Consider the following 27,280-nt stretch of genomic DNA (forward strand, 5'->3'; position numbering starts at 1 on the left):
ATGTCCTCACTTTGCAAAAATGTCCTCACTCTGTTGGTTAAAAACATGCTCCGGAAGTACAAGAACACACACACACACACACACACACACACACACACACACACACACTTTCCTTTGAGTTGCCTTGCAAGGTTCTAATAGTTTTGGATTTTTCATTAGTTTTAGTTTTAATTTTGTTGTGAATTTTTGTTTTCAAATTCAGTTAGTTTTAATGAGTTTTTAGAGTGAGTTTGCTAGTTTTAGTTTAGTATTTATTTTTTTGAAATGCTTTAGTTTTACTTTAGTTTTTTTTTAGTTTCAGTGTTAGTTTTAGTTTTTCACTATAATTTTAGTTAGTTTTGCAACCACACAATACAGTTTCAGTTAATTATCATTATCATGTAACCTTTAACACTCAAAACAAAGTCTGAAATCTCAAAATGCCGAAATGTCCTCACTTTGCAAAAATGTCCTCACTCTGTTGGTTAAAAACGAGACCTGGTCCTCACTATGTACACACACACACACACACACGCACAGACTCAGCTGCGTCAGTCAGCGTGGACTGGTCTGATGGCTGGCACGGCATTGAAAAAAGGAACACAGCCTGTAGCCATTTTGCTCCTCTGAGATCTACTGTAATGTCCTGGCTACTGCAGTTACTGGCAACACGAGCCTCCCTGGCTAGATTACACTTTCTCTTCCTCTCTCTTTCACTTTGTATTTTCCCTCTGCCTCCTCCGTTCTTTCTCTCTCTGGGTTTATTCTCTTTTCTCTGCCTCCTCCCTCCTCTCTCTCTCTCTCTCTGTGTTACTGCTTGTTTGTCAGATGATGTATAGCAGGTGTAGCAGCAGTGTGGCTTTAGTTGGACCTTGGAGGATTCTAAAACTCTCTCCCTCTCTTCCGTTTCTCTCTCTCTCTCTCTCTTTCTTTTTCTCTCTCCCTTACCAACACACAGGATGGTCTGTTTGTGTAGCAGTGGATGTAGCAGCGTTTGAGGTCTGTAGCCGGGATCAAACTGTGGCTTTATTGAATAATCCACTGACCTGCAGGCATCGATCTTTACATCTTTCTCCCTCCTCTTTTTTTTTTTTTTCCTTCTTCTTATTCTCTGCTTCTCGTCCTCAGCAGGGCTGCAGTATCAGTCATCTTTTAGAAAGCAGCCCTGCCCATAGTGTACTCCCTGTCACAATGATAAACTGCTTTTTACCAAACGGGGAGCTGAGAAAAAGTTTGGCTCACGATAATGCAAATTTATGGATCAATGACATCAAATGGTTTCGAGCAGATGGAGTTTGCTAATTTAAAGATTTGAATTGTATCTCTAATGTGTGTGTGTGTGTGTGTGTTTGCATTCCAGGGACTTGGCGGTGATCGTGGCATCCATTGCGTACAACACCTGGTTCACCAAGCTGCACTGCAAAGACATGAGAATAGTATGCAAATATATATATTTTTTATCTTCCTCACTTATAAACTATGTTGCCAGATCGAGACAACAAATCAGTTTTCTTTTATCCATTATTGTCTCTTTTCTTCTCTGCTGTCCTTTTGTGTTATTGGATTACATTTGTTTTATTAAATAAGCTTTTGTATCTGCTCATTTGGCAGGCTGGAGTCCAAATGTGTATAAAGAAATCTGTTGCTTGTAGGATTGGTTGGCATTTTTTTTTAAGTCAACTTGAATCAATATTATTTATGGAACAATGCATCATGCTCATAAATCCTCCCTTGGATGTCGTTATATCTCTTGAGATTATAAATTAAATGAGAATCAAGTAGAAAAAAAAGCAATATTGAAAAAGTCATTCTAGTTTAATGTACCTAATTTAGATGATGTGAGTCTATTAAGTGTTCAAAACGGTAAACAAATAAATTTGAAAGACATTAGATTAAATCTGTTGATCATTAAAGGCCCACAAATCTTGGCTTTGAATTTTACAAAACTAAGTTAAAAAGAGAAACTTTATTTTATTGAAGGTACCCTGTGGAATTTTGTGGTAAACAAACTCTTGTTTCTGTTTTATATTCAATGTTTTCTTTGAGGTCAAACAGACTTCTTTATAAAACATAAGGCTTAACATTCTCTGGCATGGAGAATAATTTAAGATATAAAGCAGCTTTTCCTTCATATAATGCTTCATTCAATAAATTGTAAACATATTCTCCTGGACAACTGTTCAGACTCACAATTCTTTTCTGGCTTCAAGCCCTGTAAAAACAGATTTCTTTTTTAAATATATTTTTTAGATATGCTTTATTTAAATCTCACACTTGTACCTTATGTGCCACAAAACAACTCAAAACTAGCATCAGATTTTGTATCAGATCTCTAAATGGTTTTTATATGAGCTAAATCTGAATCTGACATGAATGTTCACATGATTTTATGGAGATAACTGCATACAGTGTTGAAGGCGGGACCCTGTTCATTCCTATGAAAGTAGCTCAGAGGCACATCAAGCCAAAGAAATGTACTTCTATGGATGAAATTACCCAGAGATAAGCCCCTCCTACTTCAGACCAGCGAGATGAGCACAGAGAAAAACAAAAAATAGAGAAATCTCCAAGATCCCAAACTGTTGTAGCCTCTGCAGAAAATGTTGAATTTATGTAGGGGTGCATTGTAGGTTTTGTCCCTTATTTTATATGCATTCTATAGCTTCCATATACAGTCTATGAGGGTATTTATCTTAATTTACATGAAGGAAAAGTAAATTACTGTTTTTATGAAGCTGCTTTTATAGTCTACAGTTTGATGTAGCTTGCTTTTTTTTTTTACTTCCCCTGCCTAAATCCTTCCATTTCTAACCTCTGGTCACATGATCTGGTGTTGTTTTGTTTGTCTCTTTGTAGAAAATGTTGTAATAATGTAAGGGTACATTGTAGGTTTGGTCCCTTATTTTGTCCCCCAACTTGAACTCATATGATATGCATGCTATAGCTTCCATATACAGTCTATGAGAATATTTATCTTAATTTACATGAAGGAAAAGTAAATTACTGTTTTTATGAAGCTGCTTTTATAGTGTAAAACTGCAATCAATCAGAAGTTAACAATGCTAAAACAATCAGTTTGCTGTAGCTTGCTTTTTTTTTTTACTTTCCCTGCCTAAATCCTTTCCATTTCTAACCTCTGGTCACGTGATCTGGTGTTGTTTTGTTTGTCTCCAGGGGTCGGAGGTGGTGGACCAGGTCCTGCACACCGTCAGCAAGTCCAACAGTCTGGAGGAGCTCACTCTGGAGAATGCAGGACTGAAATCGTACGTTTCCTCTTCCCTGACACCATCAGCCCTGCCTGTCACCTCTCCCTTAATCTAATTTCCTCTCCTTTTCTTCCTCTCCTCACACTTTCGCCACTCCTCCACCTCTCCTCCTTTGTCCTCTCCACCCGCTCTAGTCTTTTCTCCCCCTCCGTCTCCTTTTCTGCTTTGCTTGTATTCTCACTTCCATCTCTTTCGTCTCACCTCTTCACCTGAACTCATCTCACCTCCTCCCCCTCCCTCTGCTGTCTTAACCTTTCCAGTTCTGCCTCTCCTCCCTTTTCTCCCTCCCTCACCTCTCTTAACCTCCACTCTTTTATTCGATAAAGGTCCCTCCTGTCTGCCTCGTGGCAGGTGTATTGTTTCCCCACCGAGACATTAGTGAAATTTTGGGCTTCACCTGGCAAGACTTTTCACCTTCTATGCATGGCTAGTATCATTTAGCAGAGCAGTTTCCTTATTTAGTATTAATTGAGATGAATTGGCTGCCTCGAGGCAAGACAATTTACTGCAGCATAATGATGAGGTTACCCAGTTTTTATACTTTCCCTGTGTTAAATCTCTTCCAATAGAAAGGGTAATTTTTTATGAGAGCCTCTCCACAGGCACTGCACCAAGTGAACAAAATACCCAAATACCTCACACTAAGATACTCAAACAGCAAGATATATGACTCCCACTGAAATACACTTGTTATGTCATTGTAAATATGTGCTTTTTTTGCTTGCACAAAAGCGAGTCCTTGAGTTAATTTTATTCCAAACACTTGTTTACAAGTGCAGAAGAAAGCTAGTTTAAGTGATCCTGGCTGCACATGCTCACGCTTTGCTTGAAGGAGATTTTTCATCCAAGTGAAGGGGGATTCCCAGCAAATAAATCTTTGTCAAGATGAGATTGGATAAGCTACACCTGTATCGATTCCCAGCAGGGAAATTCGGTTGACGCAGCAGTACAAGAGAAGCAAGAATAGAAAGTAACAGAAATAGATAATAAGAGGAACACAATAAGAATGGAATAACAAAAGAAACTATTAAAGAGTGTTTGGAGACTGTGGTGCTACACCAAGCTGAGATGATATGATTAAGTGATTGTTAGGGATTCAGATTATATTATTTTACTGATGGCCAACCCTGTTAAATGATCATTAACTGTTAACAGACGAGCAGGCAACTGAGTCCCAGTTGATGCGTCTGGGAGAGTTGAGGATCGAACATATTTTCCGCGTCCAAGAACAGCCGCAGACTAAAGGCTGATAGTTTATCGAGGTTCCTGTGGGATTCTTGCAGGATGGAAGGCAATTTTACCATTAACCACAGAACAGAGATGAGATTCAGGATAAAACCATCAACGGGGAGCGGAGGGCTGGGAATCACCATAACCGTAGGGCAGTTTTTGGCTTTTATATATAATATATATTTATATATATATTTAGACACTCAGCAGCCACTTTATTACGAACACCTGCTCAGCTACTCTTTAACACAACTATCTAATCAGCCAATCACATGGCAGCAACTCAGTACATTTAGGCATATAGACATGGTGAAGAGGAGCTGCTGGAGTTCAAACAGAGCATCAGAATGGGGACGAAAGTGATTTAAGTGACTTTGAACGTGGCATGGTTGTTAGTCTGAGTATTTCACAAACTGCTGATCTACTGGGATTTTCTCTAGGGTTTACAAAGAATGGTTAGAAAAAGAGAAAATATCCAGTGAGCCTGTTGTTGATGCCAGAAGTCAGAGGTCAGAGGAGAATGGCCAGACTGGTTCAACAGTAACTCAATAACCACTGGTTGCAACCAAAGGTCTGCAGAAAAGCATCTCTGAACACACAACACGTCCAACCTTGAAGCAGAAGACCACACCGCCACTTTATTAGGTACACCTTGCTAGCTGATAAAGTGGCCGACGAGTGTATATAAATACTTTCACTGACAGACTCAAGCCCTTAAAGTGTCAGAAACAAGGATCTAACTGTTGGCCCTTATTAGAAAAAGTATAAGGACCTGTCGTGGCAGTTTTGACAACTGAAACTCCAAAGAAGACGCACACAATACTCACTTCTCCAGGTTTTATTAGCACATTCGTATTCCATACACCGCACAATCCCGAATGGCTCTATTACAGTACTACAAAGCCCCATACACCGCTCGACTTATGACTGTTGCACTTTTCAGCATTGACTCTTCAGCAAGACTCAATGCGGCCCTATCTTCCTGCCCTATACAATACATCAGGACAGACCCCACTCATTTACACGTTCCCCTCTCACAAGGGTTAAGTTCACAGTTCTCACAAGTTCTCACAAGGCCTTGCGTCTTGAATATCAACTACTTCATGCCCCAGACACCAAATTTCCTTCACAGACCCCTGGCCAATGTGGGTTTTTTTATGTTTCTGTGGCCTTAACAACGGACAGGATCGACAGGAAGCTATTCTTCCAGGATTGGGACAGGACAGTTTTTCTGTTACTATGTCTTGGTATTGGGGAGTGATAATCCACTCCTGTGTCACCATCTTCTGCAGACTTGTACCAGTCACCTGCCACCAGTTATGTACGTTGTCATGGACACCTGCAACAATGTCCCCAACTTTTCAGTGCTACTCTAGCTGCAAGGTTGTCAGCTGTGTGTCGATTCAACCCACCACTCCTCATCAATATAGCATCAATATAGTGGCATGTGTCACGTAGCTCAATGTGTGAAAGCCACAATTTGAGCTAAAACACAATCTATACTGCAGTAGCAATACAGTATGTCAGGTGGACACTCTGCTGACACGTAGAACTTGAAAAAAAAAAAAAAAAAGTCATCCAATAAGTTACTTTAATAAAAGGAACATTTTTTACTGACTCAAAAATTCTTAGTTCGTAGTTAAATATTTACATCCCTAGTAATAGTACTTAGTGTTTGTCAGCCCTAACATACTTCTGTAAACCTTTCTGTAAAGGGACATTGCAGCTATTGAGCAGGACATTACCAAGAGGTGAAGCAATGAAACATTATCAGGTGCATTCAGTTGAATCAGGATAAATATCTCCAGCAGATTTAGATTCAAGCTTCAAGAGTCAATACTTTAATTGCCATACAACAGAAGTTGTTAGGGATTTGCTGCAGTGTGCTCTACAATACAACAGACGAGACAAACACCACACAAAATAGGAAGCCACAGACATAGACATAAGACATAAGACATAGTACATACATGATTCACTCATTCATTCATGGCTCGTCCCCACATAGGCAAGAGTCTAAAGTAGCAAGTGACTTTAGTGGAAGTTCACCCAAAGTGCAGGTTTAAGGTTCACTTCCAAAAGTGCAAATGTAACATGAGGATGCTGATGTGAGAAATAAATAATATATATATACACAGACATATACATACATACAAATACAGTTTAAAAACATTGCTAAGAAAATCAGAAACACACTATCCAAGACCTGTATTGGATTGATCTACCTCTATGAGGTATTTACTTTGGAACTAGCAGTTTTTACAGAAAGCTTAATTATCCTTTTTACGTTTTGTCTGCAGGGACTTCCCGCAGAAGATGGCGTCGGCGCTGTCGGAGAACCCGGCCTCTGTCATCCACTCTCTCAACCTGGCTCATAACACGCTAGACAACCAAGGTACACCGTCCTGGACTCTGTGAACTCTCCCACTCTCTCTCTCTCTCTCTCTGCCTCCTACTGCTGTCTCTTTCAGGGCGCCTCTGATTGTTCTTTTGCTTTTACTTCGCTGCCGCTTTTGTTTGCTTTCAAAGAATTCAAAATCAATGTCTCTCCTCACAGAACCCTTATTTTGTGTTTCTCTTTGTTTCTCTCTCATCCGTCTTTCATGCTATACACTGTGTCTATGAGCGGCCGTTCTCTTGAGAGAGAAATGCTTTTTATTTTTTTAGTCTCGCCCACAACTCTCCTCACATTCTGAACCTCTTATTTTGGTTACTTCATACACACACATAGTACATTTTAATGTGCTGCAGTCGATGATATAAAATATTAACCGCCATACACCTTTTTCTCCTTGTATTGCTTTCAGACAACAGAAAAGAGTGTTTTCATGGCAGGGTCAGGCTTTGCATTCATGCTAGTATCACTCATTAGCTAATTCCTGTCGTCCCGTCTGACACGTGTCACTTCCACTCGCTTCAATAAATTCTTTGTCCTCACACTTGCCACCCTCTATGTGTGTGTGTGAAATGACAGTGTGCAGACTTACTTTACTGCGACTGCAGCCATAACCACCGTGACAATAATACCCATAATCACAGTGAAGAATGACCTTCAGTGTCGTGTCTCTTGGCAATGGTTACAATGTTTATTATGCCTTTAATGGCTGTAAGAGTTCACATTCCTGCTGGAACCAAGAAACAAGTTTTGCCTCTACAAAAAGACATTCCATTTTTAATAAAGCCGAGCCTTTCATAATATTCTAATCATGGCTGCACTGTGTTTAATCGAATTGCCGAGCTGAAACGAGGTGTTATGTAATCTTGCTTGGCATATGGTGTTTATATTGGTTTGTGTTTCTGCACTGGGTATGTGGGAGAAAGTGAGATTGTCAAGTATGTTGGTGTGATGTTTTTGTAGCTGTAGTATACTTGTGGGTATAGCTATGTATATGTGTGTTTTGGAGGGGGTGTATTGAGAGAGGTTGCATTTTACCTTGATGTTTTGTGGCAGAGGTCTGTGTGGGCTCATAACTCTGAGAGTGGATGGGTGCAGGGCTGTAAGTTGTATTGTTACTGGTCTGTTTATTTTTTCTGATGATTCAAATGCATTTTGGGGGCTTTATCATATTCAAAAACTCACCAAACTTGGAATATACGTCAATCTGGGTGATAAATTACGTATTTCATTGGTCTCAGAAATTGACATGTACCAAAATGACTCACTAACGCCCCCTAGAAAGTTTAAACGGAGGGGCACCCTATGGGGAACATTCACGTAAACAAATGAAATTTGGTACACAAATGTATCGGGGGGAGACGCACCAAAAAGCCTCTTGGGCCAATACGCCAAACTCAAAAGGAAGTCGGCCATCTTGGATCGAATAATAATAATAATCCATTTTATTTATAAGCGCCTTTCAAAACACCCAAGGTCACTTTACAAAAAAGCATAAAATAATTTAAAAACAGTGGCAACAAAATAAAACATCGAACAGTATTGAGATGGTGAGTGGGTGACTAGGTGGTGTATGCTTGTCTGAACAGATGAGTTTTGAGTCTGGATTTGAAAAGTGGCAAAGAGTCAATGGTGCGGAGGTCAGGAGGGAGATTGTTCCAGAGCCGGGGAGCAGAGCGGCTGAAGGCTCTACTGCCCATGGTGACGAGGCGGGCAGGAGGGACAGAGAGCTGGAGGGTGGAGGAGGAGCGGAGTGAGCGGGCAGGAGTGGAGACGTGGAGGAGGTCCGAGATGTATGGTGGAGCCAGGTTGTGAAGCGCTTTGAAGGTGATGAGGAGTATTTTGAAGTTGATCCGGTGTTTTATTGGAAGCCAGTGGAGTTCTTGCAGGATGGGGGTGATGTGGTGAATGGTGGGAGTCCGGGTTATGATGCGTGCGGCAGAGTATCGCACTTTTCATCAATTTTCGCCATTACAATGTTGATTACTTTAACCATGTCCTCCTACAGATTTAACCAAATCAACTTCAAACTTGGTCAGTACCATCATAATGTCTTTGAGATAAAAATTTATTAAAAGCTTTTCTGACCGTCACACTGTGTGGGCGTGGCATGGCGGCAAAATACGGCGTTTTGCCATAAAACACGAGATTGTCATAACTTTTCCATACTTTGTCCGATCTGGTCCGAACTCCTCATGCTTCATAAGAGTCCAGCCATATTTCATAAAGCCCCGCCCCTTATGCTTTAACCACACCCCCTTTCATAAAATGACCACGTTGCTTACTTTAACGAACTCCTCCTACAGATTTAACCCAATGGACTTCAAAATTGGTTAGTACCATCAAGGCCTTTGGGATCAAATGTTATTTTAAGCTTTATCGATCGTTACACTATGTGGGCGTTGCATGGCGGCAAAATATGGCGTCAAAACCATAAAAGACGAGACTGTATAACTTGACCATTCTCTACCAAATTTGTCACATATGATAAGGGTCCAGCCCTGAACACAACCATGTCAATGTTGACACATAGTCATAACGCCCCCTACTGGCGACAGGAAGTTACATGTTTTACACCTAGCCAGAGCAGTAGAGACACGACATTTGATACACATATGTATCATGTGGGGACGCACCAAAAAGCCTCTTGGAGCCTTACCTCAAATCCAACAGGAAGTCGGCCATCTTTAATCGAATATGGTATTTTAGCCGTTTTTAGGCCATTTCCACGTCACATACTTTAACAAACTCCTCCTACAGATTTAATCCGATCGACTTCAGACTTGGTCAGGACTATCAAAAGGCCTTTGAGATCAAAATTTATCGAAAGCTTTGCAGAACATCACACTCTCCAGGTATGGCATGGTGGTAAAATATGCCGTTTCACCAAAAAACATGACATTGTTATATTATTTTTACAACTTTGCCATACTTTGTCCGATCTGTCCAAAATTTGTCATGTATGATGAGGGTCAAGCCCTGAACAAATCCACTTTTGGCAGGAAGTAGCATGTTTTACATATTGGGATGTCTTTCTCTGAGCAGGTTGATCAGATCCATGTCAAAATTGGTCAGAAAACCTCAAGATGATGCTTGCTGATGAAGATTGGTTAGTTTTTGTTTAACCCTGTTGCTGCAGTTAATATTGATCATTCGCCATGATACAGGAAGTTGCTGTATTTTCACTATACATTGTCCAGTCTGCCTAAAACTTGTCATACTTGATGACTGTCCATCCCTGAACACCTCTACTGAACTATTTTTCATAAAGTCCTGCTCCTTATGTTTTAACCACAGCCCCTTTCATAACTAAGGAACCATTTGTCGTACAGACTTTTATGAGGTGTCAGTGTACTCAGCAGAGTTCCTGTTTAACGAGTGAGTTATTACCCCACCCCTTATGCTTTAACCACGCCCCTTTTCATAACTAATGAACTGATTTAATTGATGTCGCCTTGCCCCTGCCCCCTTTGTTTCACTCTGCAGAAAAGGCCTAATATGTTTGCTCCGCCCATTTATGTTAGCCATGCCCTCGTACACCCTTTTCAGAGGTGTCGTTGCACTCACCAGAGAGTTCCCATTTATTCGGTGTTGCCTTGCCCCGCCCCTTAACCTGGCCACGAGCCCTTTTGTAACCACCGGCCTGTTTGTTGTAGGTTCATTTGGGAGATGTTCAAACATCCTTCAACGCTGCTTGTAACTTTAATGCCATTGTTTTTCCCTGTTAGGATAAGAGTGGGTTCCCTTGGAATTTGTTTGGGGGGGTTTATAGTGTGGGGGTAGATGTGGTTTTCAGCAGTTGTCTTGGGAGGACATCAGGAGTTGCAGGAAGCTGGTTGCTGCATTGGGCTACCGGGCTGCGACAAAAATTGTATGTCTTGAAAAATTGTATTGGCTTTAGTATGTAATTATCCACCGCAATTAGCCTTGACAAACATTCACATTTTTGGCAAGAGAGTGATTCTTTATTAAATTTCCAGAAAATGTACAATTTCATGTAAAATTGCACACTGTGATTACATTTTATCCACATGGCCAAAACAAAACATGTGCTCTGGTTAACATCCTAAAAAGTATCATGCCTCCCACTAAAAAACAACTGATATTAAGATAAATAGTTAGTACTTTAGTTTATTATCTGTGCGAACATTTAAAAAGCCAAACAACATATAAAACATATAACTTGTGTGTCTGTTCAAAAGTTATTGAACAGACACACAAGTTATATGAAAAATAATGATTTAAAAATCATATATCTGAAAAAATAAACAACAAAATGTTAATGAGACTTTAATGTCCTAAAGAGAAGCTAACAGCTAATTTTTTTGTGTTAAATATTGCAAAAACTGTCGAACAAAGACTTCAATGAGCTCAGTGAACCAAATATAATATCTGATATGTGTCTGTGATTAAAAGATGATAACAGAAATCTAATTACATCTAACACACTAATATAAACATATTTGTTGAAGTCGTCACTGTGAACCTCAGCAGGTATAACAAAACATTTCCCAACAGCAGTCAAGACAAAGCTTCCTAGAATTTGGAAATTAAATCATAAGATGACATAATCTGTCTCTGTCTGTTTTCTTTCTACTTTTCTATAATTCTTCTTTTCTTTCCCCTTCTCTCTCTCCATCTCTCAATCTCTGTCTCATCTCTCTCTCCTTCTTCCTCTCCATCTCTCCCTCCATCGCTCTCCCTTCTCTCTCTCTCTCTCTCTCTCAATCTCTCCCTTTCTGTCTCTCTCTCCATCTCTCTCACTCGCTCTCCCCTTCTCTCTCCCATCATCTCTCTCATCTCTCTCCCTATCTCTATCTCTCTCTACATCTCTGTCCCCTTCTCTTTCTCCATCCCTTTCTCCATCTCGCTCTCATCTCTCTCCCCTTCTTTCCCTCCATCTCTCTCTCCACCTCTCATTGCAGACATGTTCACGGTAACAGAGCTGTTTTCATTGTCTGTTCTGCAGCGACACACACATGCTGAAAGCTGGCGTATGGTCCCTTTCTTCATGAATATATACAGAACTAAGTCTGCCAGAGGACTAAACTTAAGAAACATAGGAGCCAGATCCATGAGATTGACAAGATGTTGGCTGTTTTGTCCAATTACAATTATTCCTGCACCCTTGTACGCATAAACATACATAATGATGGCGGGCAGGAACAGCAGCAAGTAAATCAGCAGCACCAGGATCAACATTCCTGCAATTCGTCGTTTTTCGTCAGTCGGGACCGAGATGGAAGCATACAGGGCTTTGACGGTCGCAATCAGGAAGAATATGAGCAGTGGGAGAGGAAGGAAGTAAAACATTGAGTTAATGACAAAGGCGATACAGGAATAAAAAGTGAAAGTCGCAATGAGAGGGAAGGCAGGAAGGATCCAGGCCAGGACACAGATCAGCACAGAGAACTTGATGGTTCGTCTGCAGCGGTACCACAGTGGGTGGACGATGACCAAATACCTGAAATACAAGACAGACAGCTTCAGAGTTCTACAGGGATCCAATGGTCAGACAATGAAGCTTCACACATATGGGATAGATAGGTAGCTACCTTTCCAGAGCAATGCACACCATGAATCCAGTACTGGCAAACAGACTGTAGATGTAAATCCTGCTGAAGACAGAGAATATCATGTAGTACGGTCCTGTAGTCAGTCCGATCATGTACTTAGGCTGTACAACCTCAACGATGAAGCAGCAGAACTGAATGATGTCAGAGATGAGAAGGTTGATGACGTAGATCGGAGCAACTTCACCATTTCTCACCTGCAGGAAAACAAAAGGAAACAAGCAGCTGAAGCATGATCTGAACCACCGCACTGAACCATCTAGGGCAGGGATCGGCAACCTTTATGGGCAAAGAGCTTCTGTTTGCAGAAAAAAGAAAAAAACAAGGGTCAACAAATACAACTAATGGTTCATGAAGCTTCATTTGGACATCACTAGTCTTTACCAAAATAAAACTCAAATAGGTTAACACACTCCGAACCAAACAAAATTCCCTATTAAATTTGGGAAAAAAACCTGACATTGCAATGGCGGCAGCACATTATGTCAGAGCTGAAAGTTAAATAAACACATGTTGAGCCCCTCAACAAAAAAAAGGATCCACCATTACATTAAATTCTTGAACTACAGTGTATACCAGCTTATCATATTCTAATTCTTATTCGAAACTTGAAACTGGGCTTGAAGTTGGCAAAATTTAGAGGTTAAGGTGTCGTGCCTATAATGCACATTTAAGTTGACCAAAAAGTTTTTTAAAAAAGTGTTTCAATGCCATATATAAGCTGCACATTTGTATAGTCCAAGAATAAAAAATGCTTTAGGCCTACACCAATGTTAAATAAAAAATTAAACGTAAACAAATAACCGTTTCATTTCGTATAAATGTTTTGGTCATAGCCACAGGCTGCCTACCCCTGATCCAGGGGGTTCCGGGGGCATGCCCCCCGGGAGAAAATGTAGTACATTTATAAGTAAAATGCATCAATCTTGTGCACTTTGAGAGCTAAATAAGAAAAATACACCTCACATAACATTTTTCACAATTGGGAGATACCATATTATATAATCTTTGTTATCCTACTGTGTCATTTTTTATTGCTGTCAACATAGAGCTGCCAGTCAATGTGGAAAAATAGCTGGCTAGAGATTTTTTTTTCATAAAAGCCTCTTTCACATTCTAATGCCACTATTCCATCATATACACTAATCTTAATGATTGGGTATTTTAAAAAAAATATTTTAAAGGAGAATAAGGGTTCTTGTATATTTCATTTAAGGCAACTTATTTTGACAGTGTTCTTGTAAATTCAGCATGCGTTTAGTGAAGGGAAGTTATTCAAAACAGTTAGACAGTTTAAAGTGATTAAAACAACTTTAAAAGCTAATGTTAGCTTGCGGCTAACGAATGGCATACGAACGGGCAGCTCGGTAAAGTCAGTGTGTGAATACTATGAATCATGTAAAAATACTTTCAGTAGCTTAAAATGTGACGTTAGCGCAGCACATTAGAGTCTGGGCGGGACGCCAGAGTCTAGGTCAGGGACGGGCAACTTAAATGCTGGAGGGGGCCACAGTTTTTCATTGACACTACCACAGGGCCACATATAGGAGCGTGCACTTAACCAGATATGATGAAACTGCAATTTTAAATATGTTTACAGTGCAATAACTTAACATATTTCATGCTCAAATGCATGTATAACAGTATAAATAGGAATACAAAAGGTTTGACGTGAATAAAAAATAACCACTTACTGTGATTTCTATTTTTTCAGTGCAAGAACAGCAGACCAACATTAATTGCAAGAAGTAATTTTTTGCATTTTTTTAAGATTTCATGCTCAAATGCATGTAGTTGTACTGAGGGCCACTTCAAGTGAGGGTGCGGGCCGTATGCGGCCCCCGGGACTCCAGTTGCCCATCCCTGGTCTAGGTAATTAATGGGAAACCCTGTGAGTTTAAGAGAAGGCTGAATGGAGTCACTGCATGTGTTCAGGGTCCAATCAGGTTTGTGTACATTTAATTATAGAGTCAGTTATTCCTGTAAAACCCCCTGAGACCTGCCCCCCAACCAGATCAAGACCCCTCACAGACATGACACTTACAGTAAATAAATAACTGTCAGTTATAATGTTCTTACCAGAGAGAAAAGACCATAGATGGCTCCGAGGGTCAAAGGAAGGCCGAGACAAATGATTAGGCATGTCACCACAAACTGGTTGAAACCAACTTCATTGTAACCGTGTTGGCCAAAGAGGTTAATAAACTGATAACGGTTGTAGAAGAAGTCAGGGTAGATGCTGGTTTGGACATTGGGGCCGTTGTCCAGTGAAGTGTTGTCCATTGTTCAGAGTGAAACCTGTAAGTTCAGAGATCAGGTTATAGAAAAGCAGCATGTTGTTTCATATCAGCCTAACATTGTTCAGTGACATCAATAAAGCTGTGACACACACACACACACACACACACACACACACAGTATACACACAATCAATGCAGAACATGAAACGCTGTCTTTTCACTTTTTATCAGTTTTCATATTACACCATCTCTGTAAGGTAAACTAATAATATTTAATAAACTAGGCCTGTAAACAGGACTGAACGGGACCGAGCCGAGTGGAGCCGTCGGGGGAGGCGATGTCAGCGGAGGCTACGTCGGGCGCGGCGCTGTAGACTCAGTCTCTATGCGTACCAAATGGCGTGTCTCCTACCAGTGGGCGCATTGTAGGTTTAAAACATGTTACTTGCTGTTGCCAGCAGGGGGCGCTATGACTGTGTGTCACTATTGACACGTGGGTGTGTCCCGGGCTGGACCCTCATCACGTGTGTGACATTTGGGACAGATTGGACAATCCATTGTCAAGTTATGCAGTCTTGCGTTAGATGGCGAGACGCCATATTTTGCTGCCATGCCACGCCCAAATGGTGTGAGCGGCGGTGAAGCTTTCAATAACTTTTGATCCCAAAGGCCTTGTGATGCTACTGACCAAGTTTGAAGTCAATGGGGTGAAATCTGTAGGAGGAGTTCGTTAAAGTATGCAGCATGGAAATGGGTGAAATCGATGAATTGTGCGAAATTTGAACCAAGATGGCGGACTTCCTGTAGGGTTTGAGGTATGGGTCCAAGAGGCTTTTTGGTGCTTCTCCACATGATTCATGTGTGTACCAATTTTCGTGCCTCTTCATGAAGCCTACTACTAGGGCTAAGTGTAAAACATGTGACTTCCTGTTGCCAGCAGGGGGCGCTATGATTGTGTGTCACTATTGACATGTGGGTGTGTCTCGGGCTGGAGCGTAATCACGTGTGTGAAATTTGGGACAGATTGGACAATCTATTGTCAAGTTATGCAGTCTTGTGTTAGATGGCGAGACGCCATATTTCGCTGCCATGCCACGCCCAAATAGTGTGACCGTCGGTAAAGCTTTCAATAACTTTTGATCCCAAAGGCCTTCTGATGCTACTGACCAAGTGTGAAGTCAATGGGGTGAAATCTGTAGGAGGAGTTCGTTAAAGTATGCAGCATGGAAATGGGTAAAAACAAGGAATTGTGCAATATTCAAACCAAGATGGCGGACTTCCTGTTGGGTTTGAGGTATGGGTCCAAGAGGCTTTTTGGTGCGTCTTAACATGATTCATGTGTGTGCCAAATTTTGTGTCTCTACGTGAAGCCTACTGCTAGGGCAAAGTATAAAACATGTGACTTCCTGTTGCCAGCGGGGGGCGCTATGACTGTATGTCAATATTGACTTGTGGGTGTGTTCAGAGCTGGACCCTCATCACGTGCAAGCAGTGTGGGACAGATGAGACAATGTATGGTGGAGTTATATAGGCTCGTGTTTTCATATTTTGCTGCCATGCCACGCCCATATAGTGTGACGGGCAGTAAAGCTTTTGAGTACATTCCATCCCAAAGGCCTCATGATGAAACTGACCAAGTAAGAAGTGGATAGGGTTTAATCAGTAGGAGTAATGCGTTCACGGCAGAAAAGTTTGTAGGGGGCGCTGGTGAGCCATTGTGCCACGCCCATCCCCGGGACCATTAGAATATGTAAATTTCACGAGAGATGTATGTATATTCCAAATATCAGGAGTTTTTGAATATGAGAAAGGCCCCAAAAAGGCGATTAGAAAATCACAAGAAGAAGAATAATAACTAGGCCTGTAAACAGGACTGAACGGGACCGAGCCGAGTGGAGCCGTCGGGGGTGGCGATGTCAGCGGAGGCCACGTCGGGCGCGGTGCTGTGGGCTCAGTCCCTATGCGTACCAAATGGCGTGTCTCCTACCACTGTGATCGGGGTAGGTGTAAAACATGTGACTTCCTGTTGCCAGCAGGGGGCGCTATGACTGTGTGTCAATATTGACATGTGGGTGTGGTCAGGGCTGGCCCCTAATCATGTATGTGAAATTTGGAACATATTGGACAATGTATGGTCAAGTTATACAGTCTGGTGTGTTATGGGGAGACACCATAATTTGGCGCCATGCCACGCCCACATAGTGTGACCGTCGGGAAAGATTTGAATAACTTTTAATCCCAAAGGCCTTGTGATGGTACTGACCAAGTTTGAAGTCGATCAGGTAAAATCTGTAGGAGGAGTTCGTTAAAGTCTGCGAGGTAGAAATGGGGCAAAACGCTGAATGTTGCGATCTTCAAACCAAGATGGCGGACTTCCTGTTGGGTTTGAGGTATGGCTCCAAGAGGCTTTTTGTCTGGTCTCCACATGATCCATGTGTGTACCAAATTGCGTGTCTGTACGTGAAGCCTACTGCTAGGGCTAAGTATAAAACATGTGACTTCCTGTAGCCAGTGGGGGGCGCTATGACTGTGTGTCAATATTGACACGTGGGTGTGTTCAAGGCTGGACCCTGATGACGTGTGAGAAATTTGGGACAGATTGGACAATGTATGGTCAAGTTATCCAGTCTGGTGTTAGATGGCGAGACGGCATATTTTGGCGGAATGTCACGGCCATATAGTGTGAAGGTCAGTAAAGGTCTTGATAAGTTGTGTTCCCCAAGGCCTTGTGATGGTACAGACCAAGTTTGAAGTCAGTGGGATTAAATCTGTTGGAGGAGTTATGTGAAGTATGCAACGTGGTCATTTTCTGAAAGGGGGCGTGGATAAAGCATAAGGGGCGGTGCTTGATGAAAGATGGTTATTTAGAAGTGTGAAGGGCTGGACTGTGATGAAGCATTAGAAGTTTGGAGCAGATGGGACAAAGTAGGGAAAAGTTATAAAGATCTGTTGTGTTTTGGCGAGACGCCATCTTTTGCCGCCATGCCACGGCCCCATAGTGTGAGCGGCGGTAAAGCTTTGAATAACTTTTGATCCCAAAGGCCTTGTGATGCTACTGACCAAGTTTGAAGAGAATTGGGTGAAATCTGTAGGAGGAGTTCGTTAAAGTATGCGGCATGGAAATGGGCAGATACAGCAGGAAACGCCATGTTTGACTCCAAATAGCTGACTTCCTGTACGCTTTAGGGTATGGGTTCTTGTTACATTACGGTGCGTCTTGCCATGATACATGTACGTAGAGAATTTCGTGTGTCTACGATATTCCTGTGCGAGGGGCTGAATTTTCTTGACTTTCAAGGGGGCGCTGTTGAGTCATTTTGCCACGCCCATTCCCGGGAGCACTAGAATACGAAAATTTCACCGGAGATTTATGTATATTCCAAAAATGGTGAGTTTTTGAATATGATAAAGGCCCCAAAAAGGCGATTACTTCGGGTCAAGAAAAAGTATAATAATAAACGGACCAATAACAATAGGGTCCTCGCACCTCGGTGCTCGGTCCCTAATAATGCAGTTCCAGATAGTTAGAAGTAGTAAAATAATTACATAAAAACATAACAACACACAAAACTAGTTTTCATATCTCAGCTGCCAAGATGTCCTGGAAAAAATGCAAATGTAGCTACAAATACTTCTCAGTCTACTTATGTTGGCTCCGAACAAGAGACAATAAAAATAATAATAAAAATAGGTTTAAAAATGCTGCTGTAGCATGTTTTAGATATCTGTTTTACAAGTTTTCAAAACTGCTTTGTTATAAGATCACCAACGTATAATCCTCACAATTTAATAGAAACATTGTGTTAAAAGTCCAAATTCAATAAAAACATAGCTGTTTTTTTGCTTGTTTGAAGTTGTATATACATAGCCCTGTGATAGTCTGGCGGGACTGGCTCCAGCCCCTCGCAACCAGAGTTTGGATAGGCAGTTAAGAATAATGAAAATAAATACATATATATATATATATATATATATAATATATATATATATATATATAGTCACAAAATATACCTGTGAAAGAATGAGTTCTCTCCTCCAGCGATGTTTGTCCACTGCTTCTAAACACTGACAGGAAAAATGACGAGTGATGCCCTGCAGCAGGTTGATAATCTACACCTCCTCTTCTCAGGTAGAGAGTGGGTGTGGCCATAGCGGTCCAGTGGAGCGCTGCAAACTTGGTGCCCAGAATAGATGGATGATGGGTCAATGGGCCCCTGGGTACAGACATGTAAAAAGCCCCTGACCCCTCTTGGTGGTGGTCATTACGGTCCTTTCTCGTCTCTTTGTGGTTTTTTTGCATCTTGTTGTAGTCATTCTGTATACCTTTTTTAAACTAGATTTTGGCATGTCTTTGTGGTGATTGTGTGTCTGTTTTTGTCTCTTTTCACCTCTTCTGTCTCTCTTTGTGGTTGTTCTGTGTGACCTGATAGACTCTGATAGAGTCCAAACGGTACACAAAAAGGTTCTGGTCCCTCTTGGGCCCTTTCAATAACACATCTATGATGAGCACATAAACTGACTGCAACCTGTTTCCAGCTACACAACATCATCAACAGTCATATTGTTGCAACTCACGAAACTCTTTTGCATATCTCTGCTGCCATCACGTCCTGGAACAATGCAGACCTCATTATAAGCACCTCTCAGTATATTCATGTTGGCTCAGAAAAAGAGACACAATAATTTCAAAAAGATCATGATCACTTTTTAAAGTAATTCTACAGAGTTTGCCCCTGCAGGAAGATGTGTGTTTGCCTTGTAGGGCCCACAACATTTCTGGACTTTAGTGGTTTTCTGTGGACATCAGCTCATACCTGCTCACACTCAGAACAGAACAGTTCTCTATCGTCTCGAGACTATCTCTCCACTCCGTTACATATTTCATGTGTACGGGGAATGGGCCCCCTGCATGTAATGGTATGTGGTAATCTCTTTAACCCTCTGGAGTCCAGGAAAGCACCGGCACATTACTTCTTCATGACATGAAGACATAAATATGAAGCAACATCGAGTCTTGCCATCAGCTTCCCTCTAAAGTTCTGGCTTAAAACTCCATACCAGATTTTTTTTGATGATATATATTCCAAGTAAAACTGGAGATAATGTCAAATATATTTAGTATAAAAATATAGAACTAGATATTATCCTGATTTTAACCAGAGTCAGAACATGCTGCAGAAAAACGCTGCAGAAACAGAACTGAGCATTTTAGTCTCAAAGTAGAGATGGGCTAGTCCGGCTATGTAAACATCAATTTCTGTCACTCTACATACGTCATCTGGTATAACTGATACAATTGGCTAAGAGCTAGGTACAGACGCTTTTGATAGACATTCGTAGCGCCCAATAAACGGCGGAGGATCGTAAACCACGCCTCCTCTACGGAAAAATGAACAGGCGGTTTCGTGAGTTAACGTGCTGTGAGGCCGAGAACACGCTTCCCCAACCTGCCGGTACAAAAAGATCAACCAATCAATCAATCAGACATTATTTGTATAGCACTTTTCATACAAGAGAGGTGTAACACAAAGTGCTTTACATAAAAAAAAAAAGGAGAAAATAATAATAAAAAGATAACGAAACATAGAAACAAGCAAACACCCTCTGCCCATCCCCAACCCTCCACCCCACCCACCTTCATCCCACCCATCCTATTAAAAACAAAGCACAAACTGATGAAGCTCCATCTCAACATGGAGCAGTGAGGAAACACTGGAGGCAGCTTAGAAATGTATTAGATAAAGAATAAAGTAAGAGAAAAAATTCTGAGAAACAGAGAATTTTTGTGCCTCAACCAGTGCCGGGGGTCCCAGCGTCGTGACCAGGTGACCTTAGGCCCCAGCTGGAGGCCTTTCGTAGGCGAAACAATCGCCAGCAGGGCAGAGGAGGAGGACCAACTTTCAGAGTTCGTAGGTGAGTGGGGGGCTGGTCTTCCTCCTCTGCCTTGGCCCCTTGGACCCTGACCTGCCAACCTGCTACACTGCTGCATGATTGGCCTTGGGGCGCACCAGTGGGTTGTGTTTGCCGTAAGCCATGGCTGCCGCCTGCAGTTTGCCCACAGACCGTCTGTAACACCCCGTACGGGCGCTCGACAAGTTTCTCCGCCCCCTGAGATGCAGGATGGTGACGGTGAGACAGGCTCCCAGGTATTGGTGTATTATTCGCGGTGTAACGCGCTGTACTGGGCATCGGTGCTGAGAGCAGACCTAGTCGGCTAACAGCGGACCTCTTCCCTCTTCCCCGAGGCAACACTCTGCAGCTCTCACAGTCCCAGCTGGAGGCAGAGAAATCTGCCACCACTTTGTGCAGTGCCTGGGTCTGTGCCTGAAATGCAGGACGAGCAAGCTTCAGCCTTCCCAGCTGGACTCTGGAGGTCCTGCGGAGGCTCCACAGGGCCCTCCACTGGTCAGTCCATGAAGGTTGTGGGGTCAAAGGACAGTGGTTCGGAGCCTTGTTGAAACAGCGTGTGGATGTTGAGAGCTGTGTGACTGGGTGACTTTCATTTCCGAGTGGCCACTGTTCACAGGTTTGGCCTTTGCGCTGGGCCGTCATCTGTGGTTCTCTAGTCAGTCTTGAACTTGGCGGACTGACCTAGGCAGTCCCTCTGCCTCTCAGGCCTAGCCTTTGTGCCGGCGGGGCCCTGTCCTACATTTATTGCACTATGGTGTTAGAGTTTATGGGCTGCACTATCTCCTCACAGGGTGTCTTTAAGAGCTTCCCCATACATATGACATATGTAACGGAGTGGAGAGATAGTCTCGATACGATAGAGAAAGTATGGTTACGTTGTAACCGTGGTTCTCTGAGTAGAGACTTTCTCTCAACAGGTGCTTTATAGGTATCTGTGGGGCGTGGATGGGCAAGCCGGTGTGTCTTAAAGAGATCACCTTGTGCCGTGACAAGCAGGGGGGTCATTCCCCGTACTTATGAAATATGTAACGGAGTGGAGAGATAGTCACTCTACTCAGAGAACCACGGTTACAACGTAACTGTACGTTATCTGACTCAGTTCGGGACCCTTTTACCGACCCTTTTAAGGGCAAGTCCTTTTTTAATTTGCATTCCTGTTCTGTTTGTTTTACTACATTGTATTTACATTAATGTATTATATTATGCACAGAATGGAATAGAAAGTGATATTTAAGAAAGAGAAAAAGGCGTCAGGGTTAGGGTATGCTCTAAAACAACTAATTTGTGTGATGTGCAGAGAGATAGTCCCTCTACTCAGAGAACATCGGTTACAACGTAACTGTACGTTATCTGACTTAGTTCGGGACCCAAACCGACCCTTTTTCTTCAGACCAGTGACTCCATTGTTCCCAGTAGAGAAACAGGCTCAAAATTGGCTGCAGGTTTCCGTGTTCTTCTGCATTCCCACACCCTTCTTTCTTCTCCTCCTTCCCGTTATTCAACAGTGCAAATGAGTGGCATGAAGTTATTTATACTCTGTGGAAACAAAATCAGATAATGATCTTACTTGCACGTCAAATTTGAATGAAGAGACACGAAGGCTGACAACACATGCCAGCCGTTTTGCAAATGAATTTGCATTCCCGTTCTGTTTGTTTTACTACATTGTATTTACAGTAATGTATTACATTATGCACAGAATGGAATAGAAAGTGATATTTAAGAAAAAAGGCGTCAGGGTCAGGGCATGCTCTAAAACAACTAGTTTGTGTGATGTGCAGACCGAACACGTAAGAGAGCAAAAGTGTTTAGAATTCTTGTGAAAAGTGACAGTTAGTGAGAAAGATGAGTCATCCATCATGTGGTTTGCACACCTGTTTGTTTGCTTCCCCCACTTGGTGGCTTGACAACTAAAAAAAAAAAAAAAGGACAAATGTAGTGTTGTGCAGCCTTATCCTACACTGTAAAAAATGTCTGTAGATTTTACGGTGAAAAACTGCTAAACCATGACAGTAAAAGTCCGTAAAATGATGAATGGGTTAATTCAGTTTCAGTAACAATGAAACACGGTCAATGTATATATCAGCCAAACAGTATTTTTTACAGTTTTGTTTTTTGAAACATACAATCCTTCACTGTAAAATACACTGTAATATGTATTTAATGCAATATATATACAAGCCACCACTGTAATTTTTGCATTTATCTTTTGTAAAAAATACTTTTTCTCACTGTTAAATGTATTAAACACCATATCTCTAACAAAAATATACTGTAATATTTAATGGTAAAATCTTTCATTTATGTGGCAAGTATTTTCTTGTCAATTATATGGCAAAACAGCGTTTCTTTTGATGGAAAAACCTTTTATTTATACAGTAAAAAATGTAATAAAATGGCAATCTTAAATGTAATATCAACAGTGCTAATATCTTATTACCGTAATATAAAAAACAGTTGCACCGTCTTTATTACAGTAAAATTCTGGCAACCACAGCTGCTGTTTTTTTTACCGTAAAAACAACAAGGTTTTTTTTTTACAGTGTAGACATATACACTATGTGATTGTTTACCAGAGGGAACAGAGATTCACTTAGAGCATTTCACTCAAAGGAAACTCAATAAAATGTCTTAAAGTAGCAGACAGATGCTGCTATGGTCAATAAGATCCTGGTAGTTGTGTTGTTACTGTTGCAAACTTATAAATAGATTTAATGCAAAATACTTGCAGAGGAGTATTCAGCATTTTCTGGTTGTTTATTCATCACAGCCCCTGTGTGTAAAGGCCTTTAATTCAACATTTTCTTTTTAAAAAAAAGACATGGACAATTAATCAATAATTAAAATAGTGGCTGATTTATTATTCTTGAATTAAACACTAATTGTTTTGGCTCTAGATGTGTGATTGATTTGTGTTTTTGTGATAACACAAGGCATTTTTCTCTTTTTTCGTCCAACCAGGAGTCTCCAACCTGATTCAACAAGTGTGTCGTCTCAACAAAGGACTGCGCCTCCTCAATCTCTCCAAGACCTCCCTTTCCTCCAAAGGTAGGAGTGCTCCTCTTTGACCCAGCAGCCTATAGCAGCCGACCTACTATGGAACATATATTTGAGGGTTTCGTCTTACTCTAAGGCACTGGTTCTCAACCTTTTTGAGTCACGACTGAAGAGAATCTCACAGTTCTGATCATACAAACTCAGTTCATACGATGAATTTTGGACAAATAATGAAGCAGACAACAACTAAAACATCTCTCTGTCTGTGCATTTATATATTTTTTTATATTTTATTGTTATCTTTAATCTAAGTCCTTTGCTATCAGTTTAAAGGTCCATTCTGACCTCCTGAGTGTGTAACAGTCAGTTTCAAGACAGAGACTCCTTGGAAAGTAACAACTTGCTACTTTGGGATTTGTCAGAAAAGACACAAAATTACCCCAAAAAAGAATCACATTGACGACAAAATGACACAAAATGATCAAAAAAAGACACAAATTGACCAAAAGACACAAAATGACTGAAAAAGACACAAAATTACCAAAAAAAGGAAACAAAATGACCAAAAAAGACACAAATTGACCACAAAATGATAAAAAAAAGACACAAAATGACAGAAAAAGACACAAAATGACCAAAAAAGACATGAAATGGCCCAAAAAATACACAAAATGACCAAAAAAAGGAAACAAAATGACCAAAAAAAACCACAAATTGACCACAAAATGATAAAAAAAGACACAAAATGACTGAAAAAGACACAAAATGACTGAAAAAGACACAAAATGACCAAAAAAAGGAAACAAAAATGACCAAAAAAGACACAAATTGACCACAAAATGATAAAAAAGAGACACAAAATGACCGAAAAAGACACAAAATGGCCCAAAAAATACACAAAATGACCAAAAAAAGGAAACAAAAATGACCAAAAAAAACCAAATTGACCACAAAATGATAAAAAAAGACACAAAATGACCAAAAAAAGACACAATATTACCAAAAAAGACACAATATCACCAAAAAAGACACAAAATGACCAAAAAAAGACACAAAATGACAAAAAAAGACACAAAATGACAAAAAAAGACACAAAATGACCAAAAAAAGACACAATATTACCAAAAAAGACACAATATCACCAAAAAAGACACAAAATGACCAAAAAAAGACACAAAATGACAAAAAAAGACACAAAATGAAAAAAAAAAAAGCCATTAAATGACCAAAACAACTAAAACACATGAACACTTTAACACAGTGGAGACAGAGCTGACTTCCAAAATGATCTGGCGACCCCCAGAAATCATCTTGCGACCCCAATTGGGGTCGGGACCCCAAGGTTGAGAACCACTGCTCTAAGGCACTCGAGCTCAGTGAAGAACTTTTTTGTGTATTGTTGAAATCACGTTCTCTTATTTGAGAAGAGCTGCAATGCTGCCCCGCTGCCCCAAATGCAGTTTTATTTTGGCTGGCATTTACTCACGTAGATGAACTGAGCCATGCATGGAGAGTATGAGCCATCTACCGAATGATAATCAGGTCAGAATCATAAGTAGTTGATCTGTTTTTGTTCCCCTTAAAATCCTACGTAGGCATTAGTGCAGTGTCCCAGATCTGTTGCTTTTATCCCAGACAATACAACCATCCACCAGCATTACAGCAGATTCAACAGGATCATATAGATGCAGATGGAAATACATCAATTAATAATTCATAGAGCCTGATTGTAAGAGCATGTTTGGTTATTATAGTGTCTTTTATTGCATTTATGGGTAATACGTTTCTGAATGATCTTGTTTAGCTTCTATGAAGACTTAGTAGCATGCACAGTAACTACATATTTGGTCAAAATTGAGTTAAGAACAGAATCTGACTCTGTAATGTCTGTTTGGCCATGAAAAAATGATTGTGGCATGGATATTAACATTTCGGAGAAAATACAAGGTTGCCAACATTCAGCAGTCAGTTGGAGGCCGATTCTGTTTGAGATTTCTGTCTTCAATAGTTGAGGTGAAAATGTCTCACCACTTCTCGGTGGAACATTTCATTGGGAGTATTTCTTTAGTTAGTTAGCACTAATCATGGGAAGAGATACTGAACTTAACAAAATTTGGATGGATACTACTTGGGTTGGAGCGGTGTAAAAATAAACGGTTTAAACGGTTAAATGTTATGTCTCATCTACACTGCAAAAAAGCCGACATGTATTTTTTGGCCTAAAACAGTGATTTAATTTGGTAAAACTTGGACATTACTGACATTTAGGGCAATAATGTAAGTTAGCACAACAAAGGAAGCCAGTTGTCTGCTCAAAAACAAGTTGGTGAGTTGTTGTTACTTATATCTTTTTAGTTGGGGTTCACAACAAGGGACAATAGTTCTGCTAACTCTAATTTCTTTGTTGTGAAATTCGGTCATTAGCGAAAGCTAGCGGCTAACTGATGCTAGCGGCTAACTGATGCTAGCGACGCTGCTTGTTACAGCTACAAGAGTAGCCATTAGCGTATCAATGCTAACTCAAAATTGTGGTCACAACATTAGCTGACATTCATAGCGGCGTTACAATCGTGCCAGAGAAATTCAGAGTTGAGCAAACTCAAAAACAAAACTTAAAATATTTAGTTTAATTGTCCAACTTAAAATTTTATCGAAGTTTGTTGCCTTGAAATTTTGAGTTCACCCAACTTTTCTGTTTTTGCAGTGTAATGGTAAGTTAGCATGAAAGCTAGCATAAGCTAACATTCAAGGGAAAGTTCAGCATTTTGGACGTTAACCCTCTGGGGTCTGAGCCTATTTGCTCTTTATATACCACATAATATTTACTATACTCATGTTTGGTATTTGGTATTTTCTCATCACAACTTCAACATGATTTGACAATTATTGTTTCACTTTAACTCACTTTACTAACATATTGAGCCCAAAAATCATGAAATCTGAAATAAAATCATACTATTTATGACAATAAAAACCACAAACATGCTCAATGAACTGTTTCAGACCTGAAAAATGTAAACATAGGTTACAAATATGAACATATAAAAGGTACAAATCAAATATAACTATACATCAAAAATTACCATAAAAACATGTTTATTTATAGGAACAGTGTTAGTTGATTAGACCCCTTTTTCTCATTTTTACAAAATGCCACACCTGCCTCGTCTCAGCCTACTTTTATACTTGAATAAATATTTCTGTACTATCAAATTAAAACGATCAAATCTTTGGTTTTACATGACCTCGGAACGACAAACACAAAACTGGAGTATTAAACTTTTCTTTTTAGGTTGTATGGCAGTATTTTAGGTGTTAAAATAACACTGCAAAAAAGGTGTGTCTAAAAACAAGATAAAAACACTAAATCTGAGGGAAATGATCTTGCTGCATGGACAGATAATTTCACTTGACAAGATTTCTTAAATTAAGATTATTAAATCTAGAAATAAGCATGTTGAACCATTAAAATAAGAAATTAACTCTTAAAAAAAGATAAGTTAAAGCTGAAAGTGCACTGCAAATTATTTGTTTCTCACCAAGATAAAAAAAAACCTTTAGATTTAGAAGTGTTAGATATTTATCTTGTTAAAAATATAGCATAAAATGAAGTCATCACAACCTTTCTATCTGTTACATGGTTTGCTTTAAAACCATTTTTCCCCAACTCCCCTGCCTTTGTAGGGTAAT

The 27,280-nt window shown here is 40.5% G+C and overlaps 1 protein-coding gene across 1 annotated transcript in view; it reads left to right on the forward strand.

Moving 5' to 3' along the window:
- carmil3 (capping protein regulator and myosin 1 linker 3) overlaps nucleotides 1-27,280 on the forward strand; it is a 193,435-nt gene that overhangs the window by 62,945 nt on the left and 103,210 nt on the right. Inside the window, exons 9-12 of the mRNA XM_059345443.1 lie at nucleotides 1,340-1,415; nucleotides 3,154-3,242; nucleotides 6,776-6,870; nucleotides 23,555-23,641. Of these exons, the coding sequence (XP_059201426.1) occupies nucleotides 1,340-1,415; nucleotides 3,154-3,242; nucleotides 6,776-6,870; nucleotides 23,555-23,641 (347 nt within the window). The remainder of the gene's footprint in view (nucleotides 1-1,339; nucleotides 1,416-3,153; nucleotides 3,243-6,775; nucleotides 6,871-23,554; nucleotides 23,642-27,280) is intronic.

The sequence above is a fragment of the Centropristis striata genome, chromosome 11 (assembly GCF_030273125.1).
Source record: "Centropristis striata isolate RG_2023a ecotype Rhode Island chromosome 11, C.striata_1.0, whole genome shotgun sequence".
NCBI classification, from domain to species: domain Eukaryota; kingdom Metazoa; phylum Chordata; class Actinopteri; order Perciformes; family Serranidae; genus Centropristis; species Centropristis striata.